The 17,173-nt window shown below is 35.3% G+C and overlaps 1 protein-coding gene across 1 annotated transcript in view; it reads right to left on the bottom strand.

The window, feature by feature from the left end:
* Nucleotides 1–3,536: 3,536 nt before the first annotated feature.
* The window catches only part of GPC5 (glypican 5), a 682,923-nt gene continuing 669,286 nt past the window's right edge, over nt 3,537–17,173 (bottom strand). The window contains exon 7 of the mRNA XM_027065090.2: nt 3,537–12,531. Within this exon, the coding sequence (XP_026920891.2) occupies nt 12,337–12,531 (195 nt within the window). The 3' untranslated portion in view covers nt 3,537–12,336. The remainder of the gene's footprint in view (nt 12,532–17,173) is intronic.

Here is a 17,173-nt window from a genome sequence, read left to right as displayed (position 1 = left end):
TCATACATATATTTTAATAACATACACAACTAGAAACAGCAAAGAGATTTCTTACAACTCATATACTGACAAAATATTATCAGTTAGGCATGTAATGAGATACCTCAAATCAACCTAGTATAAAATGAGAAAAGGGAAGGGAGGCAATTTGCAAAAAGGAATCACAAAATGACCAATAAACAAAAATGTGATGCTCAACTTTAGCAATCAGTGAAATGCACATGGCCAAAAAAGATCCCCTCAGTTTATGTAAACTTGAGACAGGTTTCTTCCAGACTCAAAGTTTCTAACCTCCCTCTCCTAGAGCCCTTACTTTAGAAAACTTGCTATTGTAACTCCTGCCTCTGCCCTTTGGAGATGTAAAAGTTCTCCAGCCTCTTAACAGTTTTACAACCCAGGACTGTTTTTGTCAAGGACCTGGGAGCCATCCCTTTGAAATGTAACTTTTTTAAAAGATAGAGCCCATATCCCCTGGTCTCTGTAGGAGTCTAACTTGGACAAGTGCCAGTTAGCAAACATTGATAGCCTAATCCCATTGACCAACCACTTCCCTAATCAACTCCAGTACGTTTCATCTAGTTCACCCCAGTGCTTAAAAACTCTCCCACTTTTTGTTTCAGCAGAGTTGAATTCAATCTCTCTCCTTTATTGCAATAGCCTTGACTCCTATTTCAAATGTTTTAAATAGTCTCCCTTTCCTGTTTAATTCTGTCTGGTGCCATTTTTATTTGGCACACCTAAGTATAGTTTTTACATTTATATCTAAAAGTTTGCAAAATTAAAAAGTCTGAGGATATGTAATTTTGGCAAAAAGTAAAAAAAAAAAGTTTTTCTTTGGTTCTTGTGTAAATATAAATTGATACAATGGTTTTGAAGATCAATTTTACTACCCCAAGTAACTTATACTCAAATGCATAAGGAGCTTGCTTGTAGCATTGCTTAGACTCATTAAATTTGAAAACAACAGACAATACATTATGGTATATTCGTATCCCTAAGTAAATAAAGTCTATTTCATTAGCAGAAAGACTATTAATGATGGATAGATTTGAGAAACACAGTTGTGAAAAACATACATACATTTGTATGCATGTATGTTTGTATGTACACATATAGGCAGGCATATACAGTATGTCAAGGTATACAACCAAAGATAAAGAAGGGCATTATCATTTCCTTAAAATTTTAAATGATCTGGGAGATTCAGGGAAGATACCTTTGCAGTACTTTTGCAGCACAGGCTTTGGAAACTTCAGGATCCACACAATAACCAGACAGAACAATCAGATAGTAAAATCAAAATCACATGATATCATTTTACAGCCCAACTCATGAATTATCCTCACGAACCTCAAAATACGAATGCATGGAGACATATTAGCCATAGTCGCTAAACCCAATGCCGTCAGCATGTCTGCCGAAGAAAGCAGTGGGAAGCAACACAGCATGTTATGAGCCTGAAAACCAAAGACTACAAAAAAGCCAACCAGTATTCACTGGAAATCAATCTGCAAACAGCAGAGAATCAGAAGCTTTTCCCACCCTAGCAGGGGGAGAGTGTAAACACCCTGATACAAAGCTTTTGCAGGGCTGGAGCCTCTGACTCGAAACTAATCCACCAAGTCTTTCTTACTATTTGGGGGTCCACAAAGAAGAGAAACTGCTGGAAGTGGAATCAAGCATTAGTGGGACAAGGTCAGTGGAAAGAGAAGATCTGAGTAAATGTAGGGGAGGAGATGGAACCAGAATATCTCAGAAAAGAAGCCACCATACTTTACAACTATGTGAAAACAACAGGACCGGGAAGTTAGTAAATTTAGAAAATCTATCTGAACCAAGCCTCCTTCTAAAATTTGAGAAAATTTAAATTCACATACAAATAAGCATCAGAAAATGATTGAGATTAAATCCTATAACAAGTTATTATAACAATATTATTTTGCTGCTATCTTTGCAATGAAAGTGCACCAGAATGACGTGCAGAAATCAGACCAAACATTTAACATATAATTTTCAAAAAAACCTGAAAGACATTTAAAAAAAGAAAAATAAGATACCAAATAATAACATAAACCAGAATTAGAGAAATTCAGAAATGAGGTTAGAGATTTTGAAAAAGAAGAGAAGAAAAAAACATTTAAAAATAAAATCTTGAAGGAGTGTAAGAGCAAAGAAACACCACTAGTAATACCGTAAGGGAAGTAGAAAGTGGAAAAAGGTAGATCTCTAAAATTAAAAATAAATTTAACAACAGATCAAACGTATTGAAGAATGTACTGAAAAGAAGCAAGTACAAGTCAACAAATGTATATAATAGGTGTCCTTGAGGAAAAACAAATCAAAACAAGGGAAGAGAACAATTACTTAAAACTATAACTCACTGGGTCACCTGGGTGGCTGAGTCAGTTAAGCATCTGACTTCTGCTCAGGTCATGATCTCATGGTTCGTGGATTCAAGCCCCAAGTCGGGCTTTGTGCTGACAGCTCAAAGCCTGGAACCTGCTTTGGATTCTGTGTCTCCCTCTCTCTCTCTGCCCCTTCCCTGCTCATGCTCTGTCTCTCTCTGTCTTTCAAAAATGAATAAAAACATTTAAATATTTAAAAAAAGACTATAACTCATTATAATCTGCTAAAAATTTGATATTAATTATTTAAAAGGTATATTATGTTACTGAGAATGTCAACTCAGAACTGCCAACACAAAGCTATAAGCTATATTCTAGTAAAATTACTGCACCTTAAAGAAAACAAGACGTTGGGCACTGAGAGAGTAAAAATATAAAATGTTATTTATAAACAGTAGAAAATTAGACTGTCAATATTTGCCAGCAATGCTTTCTCCCAGAACAGAAATCAGTGCATATTAAAGAGATGCAAGGAAAGAAAATCCCAATATTCTTCTATCCAGCAGAAATGACTTTCATATAAAAGGGTCACAAACTTTATCACCAAGTAAGGATTTATGAAATATTGTCTTTATAAGTCCTGTGTAAGAAATGTATTAAAGACATTTTGACAGAGCTAGTAGTAAGCATTGCATATATAGTTACTGAAAGAATAAATGAAGTGTGCAGATGTAGTAGGTGAATAAAATTTAATTAGAATATGGATAAAATATTCCAAAATATAACTGACTTTAGTAATCATAATTGGTAGGGTAGTTTTAGTATTATTAATATTAATAATCACATTGATAATGTGATATATCTAAAATAGAGTAAAGCAAATGAGTAAGGAGATTATTTTATCTTTTATCACCTGTGTCTTTAAGAACCATGTCTTATGCCTAGATTGTGGCCATAAGAATACTATTTCTTAAGAAAACAAACCAAGGGTCATGTAAAAATGACTGATTCCATGTGTGTGACAGATAATGAACAAGCTCAGTTTGGAATATTTTCTTAAATTATATGACAATGAAACTAGCAAAAACTTTAAGGATCATGTCAAAAGAACTCAAAGGCCAAATCAGAGAAGGGTCAATTGGCATAATGTGGGACAATCTGGACTTCAATAAGGATAAGAATCACAAACATTCTTAAAGCTACTTTTGTGATGACCTTAATTTGTACAATCTTTTAGGGTGCCTGGGTGGCTCAGTTGGTTAAGTGTCCAACACTTGATTTTGGCTCAGGCCATGATCTCCACGTTTATGGGATTAAGCCCACAGCCTCTGTTTGGACAGTGTGGAGCCTGCTTGGGATTCTCTCTCTATTCCTCTCTCTGCCCCTCCCCTACTCTCTCTTTCTATCAAAATAAAAAAATAAACATTTAAAAACCTGATTTTTTGATGGTGTTAAAAAAAAAGAATTGGTCACCTTCTGAGAAAGGGAGGGTACCAATTCATTATCTTAAAACTAGTTAAATAAAAAGAAATATTCAAGAATCTATCCTGACTTTCCTGAAGATGATAAGTAAAATAGATAACTACATCACTGAAGTTGACTTTTATCCTGAGTGCATCTGTCAAAGAAAATAAGTAATGCTATAGAGAAGGGAAAATGACATATAAGACATTTCAGATGAGTAAGTATATGAGGAATTTCATATACCTATGAAAAAGCACCATTCAATGAATTATCATGGTAACAGAAATTAATATAGAATAAAATACTCTTCCACTTCAATTCTTTGGACAGATACACAAAAGTAGTGACAATGGGGGAAAACGTTTGCAACAATGGGGAGCAATAAATAATAATGAACTCTTATTTATTGCTGTTAACCATATAAATTTGACTCAATCACCCTGTAAAGCAGTTTGACATTTCCTAGTAAAGCTTAACATATGCATGCTTTGCTTTGAGATATTGTCATGATACTTCTAGGTATATACTGCAGAGGCTCTTATACATGTGTATCAAGAGATACGTTCAAGATGGTTTACGGCAACATAATTCACTATATCCAAAAACTGAAATCAACTCCAGTATCCATAAACAAGAGAATAAATAAGCGGGTGTGTGTGCCCATAAATGAGAACACTATTCCTTGGTAAAATAAATGAGTACATCTACAGCCATCATCATGGATGAACTTCAAAAATATAACATTTAAGTGAAAGGAACATACCACATAACAACAAAAATGACATGATTCCACTTACATAGAATGCAAACTCCAGCAATATATGTTTGCAAATGCATAGATTGATGGTGAAAACTCTTAACAAGAGGAAAAGGGAATGATTTATATATAATTTATGATCATAGTAAATTCTTGGAGTGTAATGTGTTCAGGGAGAGGCACACAGAGACATGGAAATATTCTGTTTATTTGACTGGGTAGAGAAGTACATACAAATTCATTTTGTCATTTTCCTTAAACTGTGCATGTGTGAGTATGTGTGTGTAATTATAGATTTTTCTCTATTTCTATACATCTATATTCGTCTCTATCTCTATATTATTGTTATGACTTCACCTGGTTGTATGGAATATTCCTTTCTTTCTTGCCAGTTCACGGTAGAAGCATTTAGGAAAATCCTTTTACATATCTTACTCAACAACTTTTTCTGGTTCAGTGTGGGGATGGATGGGGCACTCCTGTAATGCTATGTACGGATTAGGTTATTTAACCCTCGCAGGATGTTCTTGGAAAGTACTATCATTATCCCCATCTTAAGGAAATTCAGGCACAGCACAATTATGTGTGCAAGGTAATTGGTAAATTACTTGTGCAAGCTACACTTCATTTACACGTTTGTTTTTTTAACCAGTTCACTGTATTGCTAGTAAAAATAACACTGCACATTCAAACAAAATGACCACATGGAAAAACTTGTAATAGTTCTTTGCTTAACGAATAAAATGCAAACTCTTCACTCTTGAATTTGGAACCCATTATGATATTTTCAAGCCACATTTGAATAATGTTGGTCCTCCCCTCTCTCCTCACAGCTCCCCAATCTCCGTTCACCATGCTCGCTCTTCACAAGATACCTTCTTCCTTCCTGTTGTCAATAGCTGAAACTAAGTCATGCACCCACCTTCTCAAATGCCACTTTCTCGTAAACATTGCCATTAATTTGTTTTTTCAGATGGCCCTTTCCCTGTCTCCCCTATGCAGTATTTTCTGATTGCCCCATTTAGATAGTCTCTCTCCCTCCTCTTAGTTCACATGAAAGTTTGATTTATCTCTGTTGGAATTTAACATGAGTCAGGAGCTTGTGCAAACTATTTCTTCAGTGTTCATCACAAACTTGTAGAGATGAAAGTGAGACATTTCTGCTCACATACAAGAGGCACTGTTCCAAAATGGAAGGCTGCTTGAAGCAAGTGTTACCTGAAGGCTTCAGACCCCACGAAAAGATGGAAGTGGATCTCCTTTGGTGTTAGGAAGAAAACCCTTGGCTTAAAACAGTCAAACAGACTGATAACCAAAAATCATATAAGGTAAGCCACACTCCCAGTCTAATTGTTATAGTCCCTAACGCCTTCGTGTATATGATGTTCTTTTGGTATGCTAACATATACATGTAGATGGTGTTTTAAGAGTTCATGCTACTTTAATAAAGCTTTAGATATACTAATAAATAAGGGATATAATAAACAAGGGTACACATGTTTGTTCCTCATGGAAGAAATGGTTCTTAGACCAGCAGCAAGAGCATCATATAGAAGCATACAAGCAATGCCCCCCTTAGACCTCCTGTATCAGACTCAGCTTTTTAACAAGGACCCCAAGTGTTTTGTATACACAAGCAACTTTGACAAGCTCTGGGCCCAGATCACATGCTCTGTTGTTTATATTAATTATTTATAGTTAGATGAGCACTTAATTGGTCAAAATCCTATATGAAATACTATTTGTACTTAGTTAGAGATATGGAAGTCATTAAGGAGCTGAAAGTATACCTGACTTGTTTCTACATGATCCACTTTATCAATTCCTCCTGAGAGACAATTTCAATAACCATTCTGTGTATTTGCAACCAAAGGCTATAAAAATAGACCTGGGTAGAAATATGATTTGTTTCTGGTTTCACTGACAGTCACATGACTCCAGGCAAGCCATGACAAAATGTATCTGATAATAGTTTCTTAAAAATTTCAGTTTTTACTTCCTCTATTGGTCACACAGTCATACTGAGCATTGTGCTAGTTCAGAGAGACCATAGCTTCTTCATTTTACGTCCTCTGGCATGGTACAGATTTAGTCACGAGATCTGCAGAATACCTGCTTGATCTGGGATGCATGCTAGGAGGCTTCGTAAGCTTTAATTAATAAGTCTTCCCTCTTCACCTGAGTGATTGAACATCAGTTCTGTGTCTAAGCCAAAGCAACGAAAATCATTCCATAGGCATTCAAGGACAAACCCTCTTATTCCAATTCTATTATTTAAATCCACGAATGTGATATATAATGTTTCAAGAGAATGAATGATGATTTTAGATGTTTCATTAGGTATCCAGATACCACTACACAATCTTGTTAATAAAATAGCAAGCAGCCAGGATGAGTCTCAATTATTTAGACACCGAAATGGAAGTGTATAATCAGAATAATATTCATAGTTATCACATCTTAATTAAAATATATTTATCTTAAAGATGTACTTCATTTCTCTTTAGTATAATATTCACCAGTAGTGTAAAGACTGTAGTAGATGACAGTTTCAAACTGTTTATATTTTTCAACATTGAATAGAATCAGGAAGTGTTTCTTTGTGAAAATCTTTTTGGCTTTATCATGATCCTTCAGTATTAGGCATTATAAAATGTACATTAAAGTATATATAGTCATTATTCAAGATTACTTTCTTTGTGTCACAAAGATTTGAATCTAAGTAACCTTATACAAGATGATTTATTTTTTGCATCACTGAATAAACACATAGCTAGTTATTTTTAGTAAACTTTCTTATATTGAGGATAATTTATTAAAGGGCCATTTATCAACACTTTGCAAAGTAAACTAAATACATTTTGTTTTAATTGAATTTGGTGAAACTTTAATTTAGAAAGAATACACATACTTTTAATATGCTTATTTGGAACTATTATTTTTCAAGGAAACTATGATTAATATAAACAAATGCATAGTTGTATTATCTGTTTGACGTAATTTATATTGGAAAAAATCATCAATAGATAATATAAAATGATTTCTACAAAATGAATAATTACATAGTTTCAGTAATTCTGAAAAGAAAAATAAAGACTGCATTTTTTAAAGAAAATTCCACTTGTAATTTTTTTGAGTTCTCCTTGACCTCTATGCCTGAGATTCTGAAATAAAGGTGATTTGTGGCAAAAACAAGTTTGAGGAAGCCAAGAATTTTCACTCACTCTACAATCGTGCATCACTAAATAAATCAGCAACTTCTATTCTTCAGTGGTTAACAAAGTATTATTTATTATCTTCATTTTACTATGCACATGGAATATACTATTCTTTTCCAAGGTCATTGTTAGTACCATGCTGTAGATGCATTTGTCAGATGCTGCTCTAAGGTTAGTTACTAAGTGACAAGTCCAAACCCAATATAAACAACAGTTCTATTTATTTTAGGCTATTGAAGGTGAACCAAAGTTTCTTTCCATATCTAGTAGCTTTATATTTTGATGTATTTCCCTTCTACTTCCAAATTAATCTCCATTAAGTTGAACACCTTTGGTATTCATAAACTTACCTCCTGAGATAAAACACAGGGGAATGCTTCATAAACTAGACGGTGCTATCAGGGGCCGGGTACTGTATCACCACTGTTCTTACGACGCAGTAAGCAGTTTGCGGAACAGGGAATCATTGAGAACAGAGATGATGAAAGGTTGGAGAACTGAGTCCTGCATTCTAGAAATATTTAGAATTTGGGATGATGATGAAAACCCAAACAAAGAGAAGAAGAAGAGCAGCTAATGAAATAAGAACCTAAAGGCTAACAGTCCTTTAGAAGAAAGACTTTGGGTGGCTGAATAGGAAGCCGAGGGACCAGATTGCTGCACTGGTACTCTGAATGCACCAGTCTTTATGAACCCATACGATGATCCTTCTGCAGAGACATGTTGAGGAAAAAGGAGACATGACCACTAGGAAAAAAGTCATCTGAACACACACCAAACGATCTTTCTTGCCATTTACAGTTGCTTAGCTAAAATAAAATTATTTCTAAAACTGCTAAACACACTGTATAACATTGTATGAACAATGATGAATATGACAATAGAAATTATCACAATTTGAAAACTGAAAATCACCCTACTATTCTTGAATGTATTATAGCTGAAACAAACTGGGGTCAAATTCAATGCATCTGAGTTATCACTGTGAACCACCTTATCAAAATGAATCTGGTTCTAGGTTACACAGAAAACACAGTCTGTGTTTTTCTTTAAAATTGAAATTTAAATTACAATATCACATATGAATTGCAAGCAATGCTACTACAGATTCCAAAACGATACATGGAATAGTTTTGCTGCAGCTCGTATTTTAGTGCCATTCTGGTTTGTTTTTCAACATTTGAAACTATCAGAATTTCGGGTATTAGAAGAATAGTCAAGTAGTTGAAAAAGTATTGATGATTGTGTCAATATGTTTGCTCTGCATGGCTAAAAGAACAGAACTTGTTTTTTCCCACTGGTGTTTAGAACCTGCATCAATCAGCTACTTTGAAAGGGTGCCAAGTGTCAAGTGAGGCAAAATGAAGGTTCAAAGCCATTTTGACCCTACACTTCGAGGTTACTAGTGAAATAACCACACCTATACAAATGAGCCAGATTCAATACCTAAAAAAAAGCACAGAGTAAGTTCCCATAAGATTGGAATTTTTAAATCATTTTACTGAAATAGGAAAATATTTTCAGTTTCCTAAGAGTAAACACTGCAGAGTACAGATGGCTGCTTTTTATAAGAAACATATCAGTTATCATTTCATAATAGCCACCAGGTAGTTTTGAAAGCTAAAAAGTTGTTAAGTTATTTGATACCATTGGTGATGAAAACAAAATGATACCTAAAAGGTATATAAATATTTTGATGGTAAAACTTTGCCCGTTAAAGTGTGTAGAACCCTCTCTTGTTTGAAATAAACATGAACAAGAACAGATGGAAGATCAGGTTAAGGAATAATTAGTAAAATATTCACCAGCTTTGAAAATTGTCATAAATGAAGCAAAATCAAATTTGCAGAACACAATAGTAATGTTATTCCATGTAATCCTACATGGCTATAATTACATAAATACATTTTGGTATAACTCTTTCTAATCAGACATTTTTGAGGTGACAAATGAACTGTATTGTAGTAAGGTTGTATTTTATAAAGAATACACATCCGTGTAAAGAAGAGACAATGGTGCATTTCAAGTTCTTTATTCAAATTCAAACCTGGCAAACTTTCTAGAGCACTTGAGTTTTAAGTCATTATAGCCATCTAAAACTAGGTCTCAACTTGCTTTAGCAATATATCAAATGAGACAAACACAAGGAAAATATGATCGTGCTGTATAAAAATAGAAATGTGACCTATGCATTGCTACTTTCCCTGCCCCTATTTATTTCAGCATACTATCCACAGTGGTTTCCTAACCACTTATTAAAAATTGAAAGGCAACAGCTATAAACTCTGAGAAACACGATAGGCAATCCACTTACAGCAGATGTGGATTTTAAAAAAATGTTTGCCTGGAGTTGCTGAAAACCATCTAAATCTTAAATCTCTCCAATTCTGATGGATAGTTGCTTGCACCATACGTGTTCATATCAGTAATAATTGAAAACAAGGTTTTGAGGTAAAAATTCATTCTTGCCACCTTGACAAGTATGGTTTGTGAGAAAATTATTAGCGGTTGAATATCCTCCACTATCTCTACTTCTCTTGTGAAATAAACAACAACAACAAAAAAAAGAGACGGAGAGAGTAATCTATTAATACATAATGAGTTCTTGAGCTTATAAATAACTCCCAGAGTGAAAAAATTCCTATAAAAATGCTAATTCTACACACACACATATACATGCATATAATTTATAGATGAAGTTTCAACTTCAACTATTCTTTATAATAATATTTATGCCTTAAAGCCCTACTAATAGTCAAATTGCAATAAAATTATGGTACATGGAAATACTGAAGATAAAATGAAAATGAAAGACTAACTAATATTATCCTAATAGATAAGTATCATAATTCCAAAATACAATGGAGGACATTTTAACTCTTAGAAAAATAATTTTTTTCTAATGAAAACCCTTTCATTTTCATTTTCTACTTCCTCCTTTTCTTGTTGTTTTGGTCTAACCAACAAAATATAGAGTAAAACAGAAGAATCAGCCTGATAAAACTATATTAATACCAATAACAAAAACATGTATCCTAACCTGCCCCTACAAGAGTATAAGATATTTAATTTTCACAAAGAAATTGCCTTAATATATCAAGACATTTTGTGGCCATTGGTTCAACTGCTGCTCCAATGTACTAAATCCCATCTATTTACTTTCTTTTTTCTTAATTTCTTTATGTTTATTTACTTTTGAAAGAGAGAGAGCGAGAGCAAGCGTGAGCGGGGTAGAGGCAGAGACAGAGAGGGAGACACAGAATCCGAAGCAGGCTCTAGGCTCTGAGCTATCAGCACACAGCCCGAGGTGGGGCTCGAACTCATGAGTCATGAGATCATGACCTGAACTGAAGTTAGTCGCTTAACCAACTGAGTCACCCAGGCAACCCCCCCACCCCGCGCCATCTATTTACTTTCTGTATTAAATTCATTTCTATTTCTAACAGGAAAACATGTTTCTTCATATTAATTGTCCTTTGTATTTTGCACCTCTTTGGCTTCCATTTTTTTAACCAATATATCTACCTTATAAAACAAGAGCCTAGAAAGAATGCAGTATTGATGCTTGAAGCATGTGTAGTGTTCTAAATTTATTACAAGAAGTGAAAAGCAAATGAATTCTTCTCCCACCAAAGTCATGAAAGGACATGTCTAACAGTTCCAAAGCAGCCCTTTGTGATTTAGAGAGAAACTATCAGACTAGCCTCCAGATAGGGCTGCACAGGTCCAGAAAATTACTTTATAAAGTAGTCACCTTTGGTATGACCTGAGATAAATAAAGAGCTGGAAGGTAGCTGCCCTGGGTACATTAACTTTCATCCTTCTTTCTCAGTTGATAACTTTGGTTGTCTTGCCCACCTGAACATCTGCACATACCTAACAAGAAAGAGCCAATATGCCTCATCTTTGAAAGTGAAGAAAAGAAAACAAAGTTCATCTGGTGATTTGTTGTGGCTGTTGTCATTTGCAAGCTCCATCTTTTGCCGTGGTGATCAGTCCAGCCATACCGGAAACGGTTTTCAAACTCAAACAACCACAACAAGGCGAATGACCGGTGAGAGTTTTTTTGGGAGAACAAATTCCTAAGAGTTAAATCTGAGCAGTTTCCACTATCACTAACCATATATTTAACCAATTTCTTTGCAATTCGACTCTGATGCAAACCTGGTAAAGTATCTTTTATGTAATGGCACAATACAATGAAGTTGCAGAATTTGATTATTTAGTAGAGTTTACCCATCCTGGTTTGACATTATTTACCAATATGCATTTAATAGGCACCCTAATAGTCATTTCATGCCCTGAGGACCATCTGCCTTTAAAGCCTTTAATTCTCAGAACTGGTCATTCACTAGTCTTTCTCAGAAAAAATTAAAATGCCATTTCCATTCAAAGCCATGAGTTAAAGATAACAAAACCCCCAAGAATACATGTCCTGAATAACTTAAAAATGGGGTCATTTTCATTTCCAATTCCTTTTGCATGCTTCTGAATTCACTATCATTATTACTTTACATTCACAATAATAATTATCTTCAATTATATTTCAAAATTAATTCTTTAGAAGTGGTGTTAGACTCATGTACTTACAGTCCGTGATTTTCAGCGTCCTCTTGACTTCTCCACTTCCCGATCCCCCACAACCGTCTTCATCATCACACTCCCCGCTGACCTGTTCAGCCATGCCACCGCCACTGCCCATCTGCAGTTCCCACTTGTTGGGCTTGGGTGACCTACCCTGCAACAACTAAATATGGATACAAAAACACTTATTAATGGAAGACTCAAGTCATCTAAGGAAGTGATTCAGAAACGTGTCTAAATTAGAATGATTTTCTTATGGGGCTCTACTATTTTGGTGAGAATACTTTACCAAATTGAGTCTGTAAGAAAAATTAAAACTACTGAAATAATAATAAATAATGGGCAAGGTGTTACAGCTACAAAGATCTACAATCTGCATATCGGCTCAATAATCAAGCTTTGCTTGAGGCTTTGGAAAGCCAATAAACCAGGCTTTCTTGCTCATGGATAGTTTGGCTGGAGAATCTTTTGTCTCTGAATTAACACGTTTAAGCTTGGTCAATCAAACTCCATCAATCAAACTCCAGGACGACACAACTCCCTTTGCAGTATATTGGTTGATACTACTGTGCTGTGCTGTAAGCCAACAATCCAAAATTTCTCAAAACATAGAGTAATATTCTTCAAGAAAAGATTCTGTTAAAAGAATGTCGAATTTTGCACATATATGTGTATATAGCTTTACACTTTCTTGGATCAGATGCATAGTCCAATGCATATGGCACAGAACTGAACCTGGGAACAAAAGACTTAGATCCCACTTCCATTTCTACAAATTACTTAGGAAATTTAACCAACTTCTTGGTTCTTGGTTCTCAAGTATTTTATTTACTAATATAAGCAAAATGGATGGAATAGCCATTTCCCCCTACAGCATGGGAGTGCTGGTAATATTTTTGAATAATATTGGTAATGCCTGAACTCCTTTTCAAGAAGATGATATCATGAATAATAGAATATTTCACTTAAAGCTAAGATGAGAGAAATGATTGAGTATGTGGCACACACCCCTGTAAGGCAGTATAGAACATATGACCAAGCATGAGCACAAGAGGGTACTGCTATATTATGAACAAAATGTACCACTGCTGAACACTTAATGGGCCTTTAAATTTTTAGGGTGCTTCGTGAAAGTATCAGGGTTGTCACTTCTAGGAGATTTTCTAGATAATAGTATCGACTGGCAGACAATAATTAAACATGCAGCCCAACGACAATATTTCATATTGGAAAACAAAGGGTAAAATATCTGCAGTACAACTAAGATGAATATGTTTAGCATTTAAGGAACACTTACATCAAAGAAGCTGGACTTTTTTATAAGCTTTCAAAATTAAAAATAAAATGAGGTCACAAATTGTGAAATATTACAATTGTTTAAAATTAATTTTTCCCTAACAAGAACGAAATGGTAAAACAATTTGACAATAATTAAAAAATTCTGGTCAGAATTAATTTCTATTTATTAGCATTTCCTAAATGTGTTAATAGGCGTTAAATTCAAAAAGATGTCTGCCCTGATTCTCTTGCATATTCCTCCAAACAAGAGGTTAATGTTCCATAAGACATTCCCTTACTGAGAAGATCATACCCCGGGAAACAAGCCATCATATCTTACTTTTTCTCCACGTTTCAGTTTCTCATCCTCTTCACAATCCCTCTCACTGTTTCCAAGTCCCTGAATATGAGACATAATCACTGCTTCCTAAGACAAACTCATCAAAAAATATCCACAATTCTATCCGACCCACACTTCCAGGTTCCCAATAATCCTATCTCTCTCTGATGGGGTCAATATCTCTGCGTCCTCTGCACGAAAGTTCCATCTTACTATGTTCATTTTCTTCCTTCTCAATCATCACACATCCACAAATGTTCATTTTCGTTCTCACAACTATGATAAAATTTATCTTGCCAAAATCCCCTATACATTTCTAATCAACAAAAACAAGATTTTCACAGTAAGATCCTTATTCAAACCCCACATCTTTTGGATTAAACTATTCCAATTTCTTCTTAGTTTGATCGTCTCTCTCCTCACACTTCCAGGAAAATAAAGATAAATGTTTCAGTTAATAGCAGAAATCTCTGTTCTTCCTTTGTAGTCTCTTTCTGGGAATCCATCCCGACAGATTGTGCTCTCACCTGTATACAAATTACACACAAGTCCTTATCTGCAGCTCTTGCCACAATACTTCATCTCTAAGCAGTGATTGGATATAAAAATGTACTCTACTGCTTTGTATCTTAAAATAAAACTTCCATCTCCACTATTCATGTATCATTACAACTTCTCTTCCCAACCCCTGATTGCAGGGGACATCAGTCTCTCCATCTACTACCACCAAATTATTTTCCCCAAATCAGTACTTTCACCATGTCATTTCTCTCTGCCTTACTACTCTTTGTGACCCTTAACTGTCAAAAACTGCTAGTTCCCAACATGTGACTAGAGGAGAAATATCACTAGAGATAGACAAATCACAGAAAGAGATCCTGTGGCAAAATGGTTGTGAAATTCCTATGATGGCCCCTTCTTGATACCCATGAACTAAAGGCTCATGAGAAACCTCACAGTAAGCAATCTTGTTTAACAGTTGAGACTCACTTCCTATTTTCCAAATTTACATAAGCAAATTACCCCTCCCCCTCACTCAACACCCACTGACATACATTTGGAAATGGGGCCTACAAAATACCGTTCAAATACAGTTAAAAACTTTGTTTTTGTTAATTACGTCTAAGCACAATCCTCCAGCACCCAAATTCTGCCTCGGAGCAATCAGTTTGTTTGTCACACTGAAATTGTGTGAATTTATATGTCTATAATTTTGTTTCTGCTTGTTTCATATTTTTCTCACTTCCAACTCTTGTTTTTCCTCCACATAGAATACCCCTATTCATCTTTCACAATTCATCATATCCTAAATCTCAAGTTCAACCTCAAATACCTCTTTTCCTACTCCATACATATTTCTTGGATCTTTTCAATCTATGTGAACCATTCACAGGCACTTAATTAACTTTCTTAAGCATATGCTGTGTCTTTCTGACTAATGCTAAGTTTCTCAAGGATGAGACCATGATATTCTCATTTTTATGCTCCCAATCATTACCAGAGGGATATTTCCACATTATAGATGCTGAATAAATAAGTTTTAATTCATTTGCAATTTGAAAATAATTTATTAAATTTACCCTGTCTTCCACGCCCTTTACATCTAATTTAGGAAAGTGCTTTCACTTTTACTCAAATCTTCAGAGGCCATGATATTCTAGAACAGCTTTTGAATTCATGCTTATTGACTGGTAGATGAATTCACTTATTTATTCAACGACATTGAGTATATATTATGCAACTCATACATATGTTGAAGAATATAATTCACATCAAAGGAGAAGACATAGTCTTAGTTCTTAAAAAGTACTCAGTATATATTCCTTTTTAAAATTTTTAAAGTTTATTTATTTTGAGAAAGGGAGAAAGCATGAGTCGGGGAGGGGCAGAGACAGAGGGAGAGAGAGAGAATCCCAAGCAGGCTCCACACCATCAGTGCAGAGCCTGACACTGGGCTCAAACTCATGAAACCATGAGATCATGACTTGAGCAAAAACTGAGAGTCAGACACTTAACTAACTGAGCCACCCAGGTGGCCCTATATTTCTTATTTCAAAAAAGTTCTTAATGTTTATTTACTTTTGATAGAGAGGCAGAGTGTGAATGGGGGGGTGGACAGCGAGAGAGGGAGACACAGAATCCAAAGCAGGCTCCAGGCTCTAAGCTGTCAGCGTAGAGCCTGTTGCAGGGTTCGAACCCACAAACTGTGAGATCATGACCTGAGCCAAAGTCGGACACCCAACCGACTGAGCCACCCTGGTGCCCCTATATTCCTTCTTTCAAATTGGTCTACATGAATACGCAACAAGGTACAATCAAAATAAAAAAAATGATGTGAAAATCGGGGGTGGGGTGGGGGAAGCAGACTAATGATTTAGTTTTGTCATCTTGCCAAATGATTTTTCTTTTTGATCTTAGTAAGAAGTTCATCTCATTTCTGTGCTCCAGGAAGCATCTAAAATATTGTGGAAATAAAAATTTAACATTGAAGGATTATACCAAGAAATACTTCCCCAAAATATTTGTGTTTGCTATCCTATTAACTCAAGAGAAAAGGGGTATTCAAATTACCTTTTTAAATGAATACCTAGGAACAGGAATCTAGATAGGGTCAAAAACTTATTTATATAAAATATTCATTTTTTTCTAGAGTAGGAAGGGAACTTTAGCTTTATGATTGGGTCACCAGGTGATGAAATAGCCTCTTGTTCTTTCACAGGACATCAGCTCTTTACCGTCCTCTCCTCCTCCAAAGCCTGGGAGCAGCATGCAGATCACTCCGCCATCTTTCTGTTGGCTCCACCTTCATGGGCAAGTGCTATTTCACTTACTATTCTTAAGTCATTTTGGAGAAATATACACAGCTTCCATCAAAGACAAGCTTGTGCCCCATGTCTTTAGGTAAAACGAAACAAGTTCCACATGTGCACATTTAAAGCGACATACACAGGAGCGCCTGGGTGTCTCAGTTGGTTAAGCATCTGACTCGTGATTTCAGCTCAGGTCATGATCTCACCGTTCATGAGACTGAGCCCCTCACTGGGCTCTATGCAAACAGCATGGAGCCTGCTTAGGATTCTCTCTCTCTCCTTCTCTCTCTCTCTCTCTCTCTCTCTGCCTCTCCCCTGTTCATCTCTCTCTCTCTCTCTCAAAAGAAATAAATACACTTAAAAAACAGCAATATATA

The sequence above is a fragment of the Acinonyx jubatus genome, chromosome A1 (genome assembly GCF_027475565.1).
Source record: "Acinonyx jubatus isolate Ajub_Pintada_27869175 chromosome A1, VMU_Ajub_asm_v1.0, whole genome shotgun sequence".
Classification (NCBI taxonomy): Eukaryota; Metazoa; Chordata; class Mammalia; order Carnivora; family Felidae; genus Acinonyx; species Acinonyx jubatus.
The sequence above is the reverse complement of the archived record's forward strand: the minus strand, read 5'-3'. Positions and strand labels throughout refer to the sequence as shown.